The sequence below is a fragment of the Marmota flaviventris genome, chromosome 4, assembly GCF_047511675.1.
Source record: "Marmota flaviventris isolate mMarFla1 chromosome 4, mMarFla1.hap1, whole genome shotgun sequence".
NCBI classification, from domain to species: Eukaryota; Metazoa; Chordata; class Mammalia; order Rodentia; family Sciuridae; genus Marmota; species Marmota flaviventris.
The window spans coordinates 50,907,730-50,923,931 of NC_092501.1; the positions used below are offsets into that span (position 1 = coordinate 50,907,730).

The following is a 16,202-nucleotide window of genomic DNA, read 5'->3' on the forward strand; positions in this document are numbered from 1 at the left end:
TGCAAGCACTCTACCACTGAACAGCCCCACCCAGCTGTAGCTATTTTTAAAAGAAAAAGAAGAAACACTTTTCTTGATCTTAACATAAGTCATAACATTAGGTGACAAAGCAAGAAATTGGATTTGATGCAGTTTGTGATGTTTATTTCAAAAAAATTTATCAAGCACTTATGAAAGTAGAAAAAAGTATGATATAATTTTACACCTCTTTCTACTGTCTTACTGACCTAAGGGCATAGAATACTAATTCTCAGGACATATAGTACTAAACTAATTTTGTTTATAGTTCAATTACTGAACCACTTCAATGCCTGTTGGTAAATTTATTAACATTTATTAAGTAAAAATATTTCACTTAAGGCAATATAAAACATCAAAAGAAAATATTATGCAAGAGAAAAACTAAATAACATATTCTTATTACACATTGTTTTATTGATGAGCTTCCAAATCCTCTATTCTATTTGAATTCTGTTTGAATTGAGTTTTCGGGGTATAATTATTTTTATTTATTTAGGGAGTCTTTGGGTATTTAGGACATACCTTTAGTAACTGGTTTGTTTTAAGCTTCTAACTTGAAACATTATACCCAGGTTCTGATTTTAGTGGTCCTATTACATCATACATGAGTTATTTTATTGTAGGAAAGAAACGAAGGAGATGGAAGAGCCTTCTCTGTGGAGTCCTTAGCTTTCTACATTAGGAAGACCCACCCAGGCCACACTGGTCAGCAGAGCTGCGGCCTCTTCCAACCCAGTGAAGCAGAATTAGTGAGTCCATTCTGGGAGTTTGTGTAAATGCACAGTACCCAGTTAAAAGCTCGCAGGTGTTCTAGAAGGTTCTGGAATGTTCTCAGAGGTTGTGGGGAGAAGTTCCAGAGAGGAGTGTGGCTCAAATCAGGGACTCTGGTGTTACAACCAACTAGTCCTCCCAGTCGATGCTGATTGGGCCACCAGTAAGCACATGGCTCTGCGGGCCCTCCAAGTCCTCTCCTTCCTCTGCCGAACGCCGCACTCTCCGGTGGCAACCCTGGGCACAACGGGAACGCTGGTCCAGCATCCCACAGACAAGAACCCGGCAGTGCAGGAACACTTCCTGAAAAGGTGATAATGAGCCTCATTAAATAAAAATAGATGCCACTGCCAGGCTCAGTGGCGCACACCTGTAGTCCCAGCAGCTTGGGAGCTGAGGCAGGAGGATGGCAAGTTCAAAGCCAGCCCCAGCAATGGCAAGGTGCTGAGCAACTGTCTCTAAGTAAAATACAAAATAGGGCTGGGTGTGTGGCTCAGTGGTCAAATGCCCCTGAGTTCAATCCCTGGTCCTCCCACCCCCCCCCCAAAAAAAAAAAAAAAAAAGAAAACAGATGCCCCTGTGAGGGACCCATAGAAGCCAGACACAACACTAAATGTCCACAAATGTCCTCTCAGTCCTAATAGGACACTCTGAGCTAGACATGACCCCATCCCTATTTTACTGAGACTTAGTAAGAAACATTTCCAGTTAACATATTTGATAATGTGTGAAGTTGGAATTTGAGTCACATGGATAATTTAAAACCTGCACCAGTAACTTCTGTTTTTGGCTGGGGCAGAAGAGAGTTTTGTGAAGCAACATCTCATTCTTCACATCAAGGTCTGGGAAAAACACTGGCTCCTGTGCTTCTTTGGTGACCTAAGACTTCTCTATAAGAAGCTGCCTGAGGCTCACTGCCCAGAGGAGGAGGGGATGAGGATTAGGCACCACTTCAGCAGGCCTTCAGGAAGGACAGGGACACACATACAGGAGGCATGAGAAAGAATGGCACCTTCTGACTTCCTTTATTTTATCTATCTATCTATCTATCTATCCATCCATCCATCCATCCATACTGGGGTGTGCCATTTAACTGAGCTACATCTCCAGCCCTTTCTATGTTTTTAATTTTGAAATAGAGTCTGGCCTTGCTGAGGCTGGCCTTGAACTTGTGGTCCTCCTGCCTCAGCCTCCAGAGCTGCTGGGATTATAGGCATGAAACACCACACCTGGCCCTCTGGCTTCCTTTAGCTTAAAGACTTCAACTACTGTAATGATGACAAAAAAAATTCCATGTTGTCACACTAAAGCCTTTTTGGTATACACTCTTCTAATCTTTATCCCTGTGTGTGTGTGTGTGTGTGTGTGTGTGTATATATATATATATATATATATATATATATATATATATATATATTTAATGTAGCATATTCAATATGCACATAAAAATCCCTATGACAGAGAAAAGGCCCAGTGGCCCGCGGCGGAACAGAGCTTCCAATCACTCCTGCAAGGTAGGCGGGCCTGCGACCCACCTGCAGAAGAGGAGCAGCGGCCTGCTGAGAGGCAGAGCGGCCCCCTCCCCCTGCGCCGGCAAGGTAGAGGGAACTGTGACCACCCACAGAGCAGGCCCAGCGGCCTGCTGAGGGGCAGAGCCGCCCCCCACCCCCTGCGCCTGCCAGGTAGGCGGAACTGTGACCACCGACAGAAAAGGCCCAGTGGCCCGCGGCGGCACAGAGCTTCCAATCACTCCTGCAAGGTAGGCGGGCCTGCGACCCACCGGCAGAAGAGGAGCAGCGGCCTGCTGAGAGGCAGTGTCGCCCCCTCCCCCTGCGCCGGCAAGGTAGACGGAACTGTGACCACCCACAGAACAGGCCCAGCGGCCTGCTGAGGGGCAGAGCGGCCCCCCACCCCCCCGCGCCTGCCAGGTAGGCAGAACTGTGACCACTGACAGAAAAGGCCCAGTGGCCCGCGGAGGGGCAGAGCTTCCAATCACTCCTGCAAGGTAGGCGGGCCTGCAACCCACCGGCAGAAGAGGAGCAGCGGCCTGCTGAGAGGCAGAGCCGCCCCCTCCCCCCGCGCCTGCAAGGTAGACGGAACTGTGACCACCATCAGAACAGGCCAGACCTGCAACCGACAGACAGAACAGGCCCAGTGGCCTGAGGAAGGGTAGAGCTGCCCCGCCCCCCGAGCCTGCAAGGTAGGCGGACCTGCGACCCACTGGCAGAACAGCCCCAGAGGCCTGCAGAGGGGCAGTGCCGCTGCCTGCGCCTGCAAAGTAGGCAGAACTGCGACCACCGACAGAACAAGCCTAGCGGCCCGCAGAGGGACAGAGCCGCCTCCCGCGCCTGCAAGGTAGGCAGACCTGCTACCGACCGGCAGAGCAGGCCCAGTGGCCTGCCGGCGTGGTAGGCACATTGCCCCAATTGGAGGAGGGGCAGAGCCGCCGCCCGTGCCTGCGAGGGAGACTTTGCAACTATACAAGACCAATATAAATATATAGGGGGGAAATTCAATAGCACAACAGTTTCACCAAGTAGAAAGGAACGCGAACAGTATGAAGAGACAAGGAAAGAAAGGTCCACAAGCAATGCAGGTCAACTCAACGTTAGAAGAGGTAATAGCTGCAGCAGATGGAATGTCAGATAAAGAATTCAGGATATACATGCTTCAGATGATCTGGAGTCTCAAGGAAGACATCAGACAGCAAAATCAGACAATGAAAGATCACTTCAACAATGAATTACATAAACAAATCCAAGAAGCAAAAGATCAAATATACAGGGAGATAGAGGTTATAAAAAACAAACAAACAGAAATCCTAGAAATGCAGGAAGCAATAAACCAACTTAAAAACTCAATTGAGAATACTACCAGCAGAGTAGAACACTTAGAAGATAGAACATCAGACAATGAAGATAAAGTATTTCAACTTGAAAAGAACATAGACAGCTCAGCAAGACTGTTAAGAAACCATGAGCAGAACATCCAAGAAATATGGGATAACATCAAGAGACCAAATTTAAGAGTCATTGGGATACAGGAAAGGACAGAGTTTCAAACCAAAGGAATGAGCAATGTATTCAATGAAATAATACGAGAAAACTTCCCAGACTTGAAGAATGAGACAGAATCCCAAATCCTAGAAGCCTACAGGACGCCGAATGTGCAAAATCATAAGAGACCCACACCTAGACACATTATAATGAAGATGCCCAACATACAGAATAAGGAGAGAATTTTAAAAGCTACAAGAGAAAGGAAGCAGATCACATTTAGGGGTAAGCCAATCAGGATAACAGCCGATCTTTCAACACAGACTCTGAAAGCTAGAAGATCCTGGAATAACATATTTCAAACACTGAAAGAAAATGGGTTCCAACCAAGAATTGTGTTTCCAGCGAAATTAAGCTTCAGGATGGAAGATGAAATTAAAACCTTCCACGATAAACAAAAGTTAAAAGAATTTGCAGATAGAAAACCATCTCTTCTAAACATCCTTGGCAAAACATTACAGGAAGAGGAAATGGAAAATAATAATGAAAACCAACAGTGGGAGGTAGGACAGTAAAGGGGGGAAAAATAATCAAAGAGGAAAACAAACCATGTTTAGTAACAGAAATAAACAAATATGGCTGGAAGAACAACCCATATCTCAATAATAACCCTAAATGTTAATGGCTTAAACTCACCAATCAAGAGACACAGGCTAGTAGAATGGATCACAAAACAAGACCCAACAATATGCTGCCTACAGGAGACGCATTTGATAGGAAAAGACATACATAGGCTGAAGGTGAAAGGTTGGGAAAAATCATATCACTCATATGGACTTCGGAAACAAGCAGGAGTGTCCATACTCATATCAAATAAAATAGATTTCAAGCCAAAGTTAATCAAAAGGGATAAAGAGGGACACTACATACTGCTTAAGGGACCCATACACCAACAAGACATAACAATCATAAATATATATGCCCCAAACAATGGTGCAGCTATGTTCATCAAACAAACTCTTCTCAAGTTCAAGAGTCTAATAGACCACCATACAATAATCATGGGAGACTTCAACACACCTCTCTGGCCACTGGACAGATCTTCCAAACAAAAGTTGAATAAGGAAACTATAGAACTCAATAACACAATTAATAACCTAGACTTAATTGACATATATAGAATATACCACCCAACATCAAGCAGTTACACTTTTTTTCTCAGCAGCACATGGATCCTTCTCAAAAATAGATCATATATTATGTCACAGGGAAACTCTTAAACAATACAAAGGAGTAGAGATAATACCATGCATCCTATCTGATCATAATGGAATGGAACTGAAAATCAACGATAAAAGAAGGAAGGAAAAAGAATACATCACTTGGAGAATGAGCAATAGGTTACTGAATGATCAATGGGTTATAGAAGACATCAAGGAGGAAATTAAAAAATTCTTAGAGATTAATGAAAACACTGACACAACATATTGGAATCTATGGGACACATTGAAATCAGTTCTAAGAGGAAAATTCATTGCTTGGAGTTCATTTCTTAAAAAAAGAAAAAAACAACAAATAAATGATCTCATACTTCATCTCAAAATCCTAGAAAAAGAAGAGCAAAACAACAGCAAAAGAAGTAGAAGGCAAGAAATAATTAAAATCAGAGCTGAAATTAATGAAATCAAAACAAAAGAAACAATTGAAAAAATTGACAAAACTAAAAGTTGGTTCTTTGAAAAAATAAACAAAATTGACAGACCCTTAGCCATGCTCGCGAAGAGAAGAAGAGAGAGAACTCAAATTACTAGCATACGGGATGAAAAAGGCAATATCACAACAGACACTTCAGATATACAGAAGATAATCAAAAATTATTTTGAATCCTTATACTCCAATAAATTAGAAGATAGTGAAGGCATCGATAAATTTCTTAAGTCATATGATCTGCCCAGATTGAGTCAGGAGGATACAGACAACCTAAACAGACCAATATCAATTGAGGAAATAGAAGAAACCATCAAAAGACTACCAACTAAGAAAAGCCCAGGACCGGATGGGTATACAGCAGAGTTTTACAAAACCTTTAAAGAGGAACTAATACCAATACTTTTCAAGCTACTTCAGGAAATAGAAAAAGAGGGAGAACTTCCAAATTCATTCTACGAGGCCAACATCACCCTGATACCTAAACCAGACAAAGACACTTCAAAGAAAGAAAACTACAGACCAATATCTCTAATGAACCTAGATGCAAAAATCCTCAATAAAATTCTGGCGAATCGGATACAAAAACATATCAAAAAAATTGTGCACCATGATCAAGTAGGATTCATCCCTGGGATGCAAGGCTGGTTCAATACACGGAAATCAATAAATGTTATTCACCACATCAATAGACTTAAAAATAAGAACCATATGATCATCTCGATAGATGCGGAAAAAGCATTCGACAAAGTACAGCATCCCTTTATGTTCAAAACTCTAGAAAAACTAGGGATAACAGGAACATACCTCAATATTGTAAAAGCAATCTATGCTAAGCCTCAGGCTAGCATCATTCTGAATAGAGAAAAATTGAAGGCATTCCCTCTAAAATCTGGAACAAGACAGGGATGCCCTCTCTCACCACTTCTGTTCAACACAGTTCTTGAAACACTGGCCAGAGCAATTAGACAGACGAAAGAAATTAAAGGCATCAAAATAGGAAAAGAAGAACTTAAATTATCACTGTTTGCAGATGACATGATTCTATACCTAGCAGACCCAAAAGGGTCTACAAAGAAACTATTAGAGCTAATAAATGAATTCAGCAAAGTGGCAGGATATAAAATCAACACGCATAAATCAAAGACATTCCTGTATATCAGCGACAAATCCTCTGAAATGGAAATGAGGACAACCACTCCATTCACAATATCTTCAAAAAAAATAAAATACTTGGGAATCAACCTAACAAAAGAGGTGAAAGACTTATACAATGAAAACTACAGAACCCTAAAGAGAGAAATAGAAGAAGATCTTAGAAGATGGAAAAATATACCCTGTTCATGGATAGGCAGAACTAACATCATCAAAATGGCGATATTACCAAAAGTTCTCTATAGATTTAATGCAATGCCAATCAAAATCCCAATGGCATTTCTTGTAGAAATAGAGAAAGCAATCATGAAATTCATATGGAAAAATAAACGACCCAGAATAGCAAAAACAACTCTAAGCAGGAAGTGTGAATCAGGCGGTATAGCGATACCAGACTTCAAACTATACTACAGAGCAATAGTAACAAAAACAGCATGGTACTGGTACCAAAACAGGCGGGTGGACCAATGGTACAGAATAGAGGACACAGAAACCAATCCACAAAACGACAACTACCTTATATTTGATAAAGGGGCTAAAAGCATGCAATGGAGGAAGGATAGCATCTTCAACAAATGGTGCTGGGAAAACTGGAAATCCATATGCAACAAAATGAAACTGAATCCCTTTCTCTCGCCATGCACAAAAGTTAATTCAAAATGGATCAAGGAGCTTGATATCAAATCAGAGACACACCGTCTGATAGAAGAAAAAGTTGGCTACGATCTACATACTGTGGGGTCAGGCTCCAAATTCCTCAATAGGACACCCATAGCACAAAGGTTAATAACTAGAATCAACAAATGGGACTTACTCAAACTAAAAAGTTTTTTCTCAGCAAAAGAAACAATAAGAGAGGTAAATAGAGAGCCTACATCCTGGGAACAAATCTTTACTCCTCACACTTCAGTAGAGCCCTAATATCCAGAGTATACAAAGAACTCAAAAAATTAGACAATAAGAGAACAAACAACCCAATCAACAAATGGGCCAAGGACCTGAACAGACACTTCTCAGAGGAGGACATACAATCAATCAACAAGTACATGAAAAAATGCTCACCATCTCTAGCAGTCAGAGAAATGCAAATCAAAACCACCCTAAGATACCATCTCACTCCAGTTAGATTGGCAGCCATTATGAAGTCAAACAACAACAAGTGCTGGCGAGGATGTGGGGAAAAGGGTACACTTGTACATTGCTGGTGGGACTGCAAATTGGTGCAGCCAATTTGGAAAGCAGTATGGAGATTTCTTGGAAAGCTGGGAATGGAGCCACCATTTGACCCAGCTATTCCCCTTCTCGGTCTATTCCCTAAAGACCTAAAAAGAGCATGCTACAGGGACACTGCTACATCGATGTTCATAGCAGCACAATTCACAATAGCAAGACTGTGGAACCAACCTAGATGCCCTTCAGTAGACGAATGGATAAAAAAAATGTGGCATTTATACACAATGGAGTATTACTCTGCATTAAAAAATGACAAAATCATAGAATTTACAGGGAAATGGATGGCATTAGAGCAGATTATGCTAAGTGAAGCTAGCCAATCCCTAAAAAACAAATGCCAAATGTCTTCTTTGATATAAGGAGAGTAACTAAGAACAGAGTAGGGTCGAAGAGCATGAGAAGAAGATTAACATTAAACAGGGATGAGAGGTGGGAGGGAAAGGGAGAGAGAAGGGAAATTGCATGGAAATGGAAGGAGACCCTCAGAGTTATACAAAAGTACATACAAGAGGAAGTGAGGGGAAAGGGAAAAATAATACAAGGGGGACAAATGAATGTCAGTAGAGGGGGCAGAGAGAGAAGAGGGGAGGGGGGATAGTAGAGGATAGGAAAGGCAGCAGAACACAACAGACACTAGTATGGCAATATGTAAATCAATGGATGTGATTCTGCAATCTGTATATGGGGTAAAAATGGGAGCTCATAACCCACTTGAATCGAAGTGTGAAATATGATATATCAAGAACTATGTAATGTTTTGAACAGCCAACAATAAAAAATTTAAAAAAAAATCCCTATGACACTTTTCATGTCTGCTTTTCTCATTTTTATCATTTTAATAACTGCTTAATATTGAATTAAATTTATATACCCTCAGCTTAGTTTGTGGACTTCCTTCCTTCCTTAAAATGATGTCTACAAACGCAACCAAACCACAAACCATTTGTTTTGGTTTTGTCTTTGAGAAACTGCCATTAGAATTAGAATTTTTAGATAAAAGAATATGATGATTTAATGGTTATAATTATACATTATCAGATAACTTTCCAGAAAGTGTGCCAATTTGTAGGGCTACTGTATACTTCTCCTTATAACCATCCAAGTGTTTTAATTTGTAATTTTTATAGTTTTGATACATATAAAGTGGTGTCTTGAAATTGGCATTCTACTGTTTTCACTTCCCATTTCCCTGTCTGCTCTGGGAGTTTCCTGTCCACCTCCTTTGCCTGCAGTTGACCGCACTCTGGTTTCTTCATCCACATCTGCTCCCCAGATCTCAAACTACCATCCTATAGTATATTCTCTTTGAAGAAGCACAGTTACTGGGGCAGGGGGGCAGGCACTTGTGACATGCATGGAGGTGTTAAGCTTCTTGGTGGCCAGTTTCCCTGTATTTTCTCAGGGATCTTAGAATATCACACACTGGGACACCAAAAAGGAAGCTCAGCTCTGGGGTGACAAGATAGAAGTGTTCGGCTCACCTTGTGGTCTTTGCCCACAAACTTGAAGACGGGGACCTGGAAGTGCTTGGCGAGGTGATCCCGGGATGAGTACTGCTTCACCGAGTCATCCGAGACGCAGCTGGAAGTAGCACGGACAGCACGTAAGACGGGAGCATTTCCACAGAGCTGGAAAAACAATCCTGCCAACACATCTGGCCCAGGGGGAGGAAAGTGGGTGGAGCGGGCTGGGCTGCACTCAGCTTTTTGAGAATGAAGGAAAAATGTCATTCCCTTCCTGTGGAGGCCTCGGCAGGCACAGCCCTGCTCGCTGAGTGAGTCTGACCATACCTTCGTCTGATGAGCCTACAAATGGGCCCCTGCATTTCCTGGGGGGTGAATATGTTTAAGTATTAGCAACACACATAACATTTATTTCAAAAAGACACCAACCACTAAAGGGGATACCATGGTGGCGCACCCTGTAATCCCAGCGGCTCAGGAGGCTGAGGCAGGAGGATGGCGAGTTCAAAGCCAGCCTCAGCAAAAGTGAAGTTCTAAGCAACTCAGTGAGACCCTGTCTCTAAATAAAATACAAAATAGGACTGGGGATATGGCTCAGTGGCCAAGTGGCCCTGAGTTCAATTCCTGCTACGCCCCCTCCCAAAAAAGTGAACATGGCACAATCCAAGCATCAAAAAACTGGTACATATTTAACTTAAGGAATAACTACTGGGGAGAAGTCATTCACCTCAAGTTGTCTTAATTCCTCTTTTTCCAAATGTCATGATAAGCTTCAAGGTGAAGGGCTTGAGGGTTCACCTCAGGGTTAGCTGGGGAAAAGATGCGTGACGGATTCTCCCTGTCATGATTTTAGTCACATCTTTAGATGAGCGCTTTCTCCTACAGCCAAGGATCACATTTGCGTTGTTTGTCCCCTTCTAAATGCTAAAGGGACCCTTTTTTACCTGGGCATAGTTGTCTTTTAATGGGTGTCTCATAGTTTGATACCAGGCCAATAAAAAAGTGGGTATCAGAAACAAAAGTCTATGAAATGAGGTTCCAGCTCCATATGCTTAAGGACGGTGATCTAGTTCATTGTTAACTACTGTTTTGCTGCTGTTGAAAAATTTCATACAGTTGTTGAAAATAAGGAATCTCGACTTATATTACTACTGATACTTTATTCCACCAAGTTGGAGAGGATCTAAACAGATGATCTGGTTTCTGCTGTTTCTTATATCTATTCATTTTTATTTTCTTGAGGTAAAGGTAATTTCTACCTTCTTCCAGTTATGTTGTAAGTATTGTTTGCACACTTAACTGTGCAAGACCCTCTGCTGAGTGCTGCAGAGGGACATGAAAATGAGCAATGCTGGGGCTGGGCTGTAGCTCCGTGGCAGAGTGCTTATCTAGCATGCACAGGCATTGGGTTTGATCCCTAGCACCACAAAAAATAAAAATAAAAAGGAGTAATATCAGCAGGCATGATGGCGCAGGCCTGTAATCCCAGAGAATCCTGAAGCAGGAGGATCATAAGTCCAAGGTCAACCTCAGTAACTTAATGAGGCCCTGAGCAATTTAGCAAGATCCTGTCTGAAAATAAAAATAAAAATAAATAAATAATAAAAAGGATTGGGGAGGTAGCTCAGTGGTAAAGTGGTTCAGGGTTCACTCCTCAGTACCTAAAAAAAAAAAAAAAAGCCCATGCTAGCTTAGTATCTAGATATCTAGGTTAACAATAGTAACACTATTGTTAGTGTTACAGCATCTTCCATTTGTTTATCTAAAATACTATTATCCTTGGGCTGGGGTTGTGGCCCAGTGGCAGAGCACTTGCACCTCACATATGAGGCCCTGGGTTCAATCCTCAGGACCACATAAAAATAAATAAATAAAATAAAGGTATTGTGTCCATCTACAACTAAAAAAATTTTTAAAATATCATTATCCTTATTTAAAAGAGAAAATGATATCATATAACAGAATAGAATCCAGGACAAATTTCTACTCTTGATTTATTGTTTGCTATAATTAGAGAATACCAGTTCTGACAACTCCAAGTTCATATCCTAAAAGAAAGTGATATAGGAGAAGCCAAAATAGTTATTTATGAAAATGTTGTTCAACACTTGACTTTAGAATCCAATGTTTCTTTTTCTGAAATTCACTTTCTAATTATATTTTAGACTAGCATTAAATTGTCTTGCATTCTCAGAGGGTGTACCAACTAAAATCAGTGGGAAGTGAATTGGACATGTTCTTCCTCAGGAGATAACTGGCCTGATTTAAATGTAAGCTAAAGGCAATGAATAATTTTTAAAATGATTATCACCAAATAATTCATGAATAGAAGTAAAGTGCATTATGTTTATTTTCGGTTTGTGAACTAGCCCCAAATTACTGGTATGCTCATTTATAATTCTCTTAACAAATATTTAATGATGCCCCACCACCACCACCAATTCTGCTAAGCATTGAGGAAGAAAGAAAGGGAAAGGGAAAGAGGGCTTTTAGATCACCATGGGACACAAAGGGGAAGGCTTCAAGGAGGAAGTAAACCCCTGCTCAATCTTGAAGGGCCAAAAAGAATCAGATAGAAGAAAAGGTGGGAAGAAGATGCCCGGCAGAGGAAATAGCACGTGCCACATCAGGAGGCGACAAGGAATGCCAGTGTGAATTGCCAGTAACTCCATCTGGCAGAAGCAGGAATTGGAAGAGGCCAAGGTCAGAGGCTGAGGGCTGCAGCCCTGCTGAGTGGGGTTATCTCCTGGTCTATCCCTCTTTTCCCTATCATGGTGCTATTTGCCTGCGTACCATATGGGTTTTCAATTCTCACATTTGCCCTTTTCTTTTGATACACACACACACACATATTCTCTTTTATATTTGCTAAGGGTTAGAAAAATAAATAGGGTAAATTCTTAGAACTGTATAAAACAAAAAGTCTAAATAACAAATATATAAGCAAATTTCACATATATTATTATTATTATTTTTAAAGGTAAAGCATTCTTTTTTAAAAAAACTTTATTTTATTTATTTACTTTTATGTGGTGCTGAGAATTGAACCGAGGGCCCCGCACATGCTAGGCAAGCGCTCTACCACTGAGCCACAACCCCAGCCCCCAGTATGTGAATTATGATTGTTACTTTCTTAAAAAGTATATATGAGGGTTAGGGTTGTGGCTCAGCGGAAGAGTGCTTGCCTAGCACATATGAGGCACTAGGTTCCATCCTCAGCACCACATAAAGATAAATAAATAAAATAAAGGTATTGTGTCCATCTACAACTAAAAAAAAAATTTAAAAGAATATATGAGGGGCAGGAGAAAACATTTAGGGCATGAGAAATGTTCATGATGTTGATTACAGGAATGGTTTCACAGTGTTTATGCTGGAACCTAACAAACTATAGTCTTTAAACATGTCCACTCATTGTAGTTGAAGAACACTCCATTAAGGAAGTTAAAAAAAATTAAAAAGGAGCAAAAGTCCTCCTTAATCAGCACTAAGTGTGTGGAAGAGAGAGAGAGAGAGAGAGAGAGAGAGAGAGAGAGAGAGAGAGAGAGAGAGAGAGAGAGAAAAGAAAAAAAATGATGCTTCTGCTTTCATTTTAAAACTTTCTGGGAATCACTTAAATATGACAAGAAATCCAAAGGGCTACAGATCCCCTCCATCACAGACCCTGCCATGACTGACCTCCCAAGGCTGCTCAGAATGATGAATTGTCCCTGTTGTGAAAATGAGCCAACAAGGCTGCAGGAATCTGAGGCTGAAAGCCCTCCTGGAAAACAACTAAATTTACCCACCAAAGGTAAGAAGGAGCCATTAAAACGTTTTCAGGAGGGCTGTGATGAGATCATAGTTTCCTCTCCAATGGATTCCCAGGGGACTTCGTGGAGCTGAGGTTTTTGAGGGGCGGGTAGAAAGCCATTTTCCTGGTCCAGGGCTGGAATTAAGACAACAGGAGTAGCAGAGAGAGAGGCCTGGTGATTGGGTTGGGTGTTGCTTTTTTTAAATAAGTTTCTCAGTTGATCCTAATAAGCACCAAGGGTTGAAAAATCACTGTGCAAGGGATTGAAAGCAGCAGGTGAAGGCTGTGGTGAGAGATGAGAAGATGCTAAAGCAAACTAAAAACTTCCAAGAGCCTGCAGGCCAATAGTACAGGGAAGAACCCAGGACTCACTTGTGGGGCACTTACTGGACCATTCCCATGCTGGGCAGCAGCAGCAGCTCCTGACCCCGTGTGAGACTTGTCCCAAATGACATTTAGAAGGAGGAAGAAACTCATGAGATAACATTATGAGTTTGGGGTGTGATTGTGATTTTCCAGGGAAAAGTAGGCAATAGTTGTTAGCATTCAGATTTTCAATGATACCTCAACGTACCTACAGCACTCACTAAGGATCCTCAGGAGGATCCTTATTAAGAGAGGAGTGTACTCTTGCTGCTTTGAGATAGGCAAGGACCAGAATGGGGGCAAAATGGAGGATACACTGTCAGGCCTTAATTCATAATCTGTTACTAACTATCTCTTCCTACTCTTCCCCCCCCCCACCCCACATTGCAGTGTGTTTTCTCACCCTCCTGTTCTTTTTTTTTTTTTTTTAATACATTTATTTAATTTATTTATTTTTATGTGGTGCTGAGGATCAACCCCAGTGCTCAGCATGTGCTAGGCAAGTGCTCTGCTGCTGAGCCACAACCCCAGCCCCCACCCTCCAATTCTTAAACCAACCACAGGGACCAGGTGTAGGATGGCACCAAGACAGGTCCCTTCCTTTGTTAGCAGGCAGCCTAAATTTTTTTCTCCCTTAGTGCTGTTCCCCCTGTCCTTGAATTAAAACTCCAAATTCTTGCCTGTGTGTTCTTGCTCTTGGGCTTCATTTCATTTCTTTTGACTTTGGGTGGAAAGTTCCTGGCTCCTGTGTCAGCTTCACCTTCTCTTGCCCATGTGATCTCAGCCACCCCAACAGGCTCAGCACCTCAGACACCCAGCCTCCTCTGATCCTACAGTCCCAGCTATCAACGGAGCTGTTCCCTGTCTTCCTTCTAGTCTTGACCTTGTTCCTGAGCCTGATACACACATCCAGCTGCCCACTGACCTGCCCCTCCTAGGTATCCTGCAGGTATTAAAAATGGAAAATTATTCAATATACTATTTTGTTCCATCAAATTCGATATTTGTATTTCCAAATTGCTATTCTGCATGTTGTTTTGGTTAATGGTACCAGTTAGTTACTTTGGAGTTTTTTCTTTTTCTTTCTTTCTTTCTTTCTTTTTTTTTTTTTTTTTTTTGTATTAGGGACTGAACCCAGGGCACTTTACCACTGAGTCACATCCCCAGCCCTTTTTATTTTTATTTTGAGACCGGGTCTCACTAAGTTACTGAGGCTGGCTGAACCTGTGATCCTCCTGCTTCAGCCTCCCGAGCCACTGAGATTACAGGCGTGTGACACGGCGCCCAATATCATTTTGTGCTCTCCTTTCTTTCCCATGTCTTCACCTCCAAGATGTTAATAAAGGGCTCCTGAATGAATAAACATCTGGTGATAGCCTGAACTGCTGGAGGGTGGGGCTCATAGTTACCCGTCCTGGATCAGGTAGTACTTGAGGATCTCGTCGACCTTGGCGGTGGGGGTGGCAAAGCAGCTCTCCACCAGGCTCTCCAGGCCGCTCACGTGCACCAGGGGCTCGATGCCAAAGTAGAGGGAGTCGCGAAGTTTGAGGGTGGGCAGAGCTTCCCGGTACGGCTCTTCAAACTCATTGTCCTTGAAGATCTCCAGGGTGAACGGGAAGATGCCGTGATTCCGGCTCATGATTTCCAGGGGGGAGTTCCGAAGGTTGGGAACGTATCCTTCAGAGATGGTGTACAGGCGGGGAAACTCGCAGGTCACCGGGATCAGCAGTTTGCTGGTCCGTATGATGATGTCCCCACTGCTCCCTGGGGTCTGCTTGGGTAGACCTGTCACCAGGTTGCTGGCCACGATTTTGTCATTCACCACCTGAGCCAGGCCAGGGCAAGGAGAGGAAGAGATTTTGTTTATTTCTACAGAGATGTCCCCCCCCCGCCCCACTTCTCACATTAGCTTTCTCCAAACATCTGTTTATATCAAAACACACCATTTGGTTGTCTGAACTGGAGGCTTTATTTTTTATAGCCCTATTAGTGAGACAGCCTGACTGAGAGTTTTATGTGCTACTTCTTGATTAACGCACACATTCCTTTGGAGCATTGCCTATAAAACCTGATGCATGTGGATTCAGCAAATTCCAAGCTCTGGTATTTTAGAAAAGGGTGGCATCTGCAAGTTATTTTTTCAGGAATTCTGGACCTGGCAGTCCTGCTGCAGGCACAGCCTTGTGCAGGACTCATCCACGCCCAGGTGCAGGCGCTCACATCAGTGCAGATGATTTTCAGATCTTCATCTCCAATGCCATCCTCTCTGCCATGCACCAGAGAGTGCTGCCAACATGATGGTGGCATTTACTTTGATTATCCACAGAAAGAATCCACACAACCTGCCTAAAGCGGGACCATGTGTGAACTCCTTGCCAGACAGGCAGCTCTGAGCGGTCACCTCGGCACAGGCTTGAATATTCCCCTCTCTCAGACTTTTCTCATTGGTGCCCACCTAAAAGCTTCTTTCTTGTCCTCTGCTTCTGAGTGAGTCCTGCACACATTTCCACCCTAATCCAAGTCCCACTTGTCCCCTTACGGGACTCCTAGAGTCCCTGTCATCTATCTCACAGTTCATCTCTTATTTATATTTTATATGTTGTCATCTCAGGGCAGCTGCACAAGTTCCTATGAGACAGGCATCTTATTTCAATGCCTCTCAGACTTGCTGGCATAGGACTGTGTGCAATATTTGGA

General features: G+C 42.3%; 1 protein-coding gene across 1 annotated transcript in view; it reads right to left on the reverse strand.

Moving 5' to 3' along the window:
- Window positions 1-210: 210 nt before the first annotated feature.
- Oit3 (oncoprotein induced transcript 3) overlaps window positions 211-16,202 on the reverse strand; it is a 31,869-nt gene continuing 15,877 nt past the window's right edge. Inside the window, exons 7-9 of the mRNA XM_027931409.2 lie at window positions 14,915-15,330; window positions 9,365-9,464; window positions 211-1,095 (exon numbers count right to left, since the gene is read on the reverse strand). Of these exons, the coding sequence (XP_027787210.2) occupies window positions 922-1,095; window positions 9,365-9,464; window positions 14,915-15,330 (690 nt within the window). The 3' untranslated portion in view covers window positions 211-921. The remainder of the gene's footprint in view (window positions 1,096-9,364; window positions 9,465-14,914; window positions 15,331-16,202) is intronic.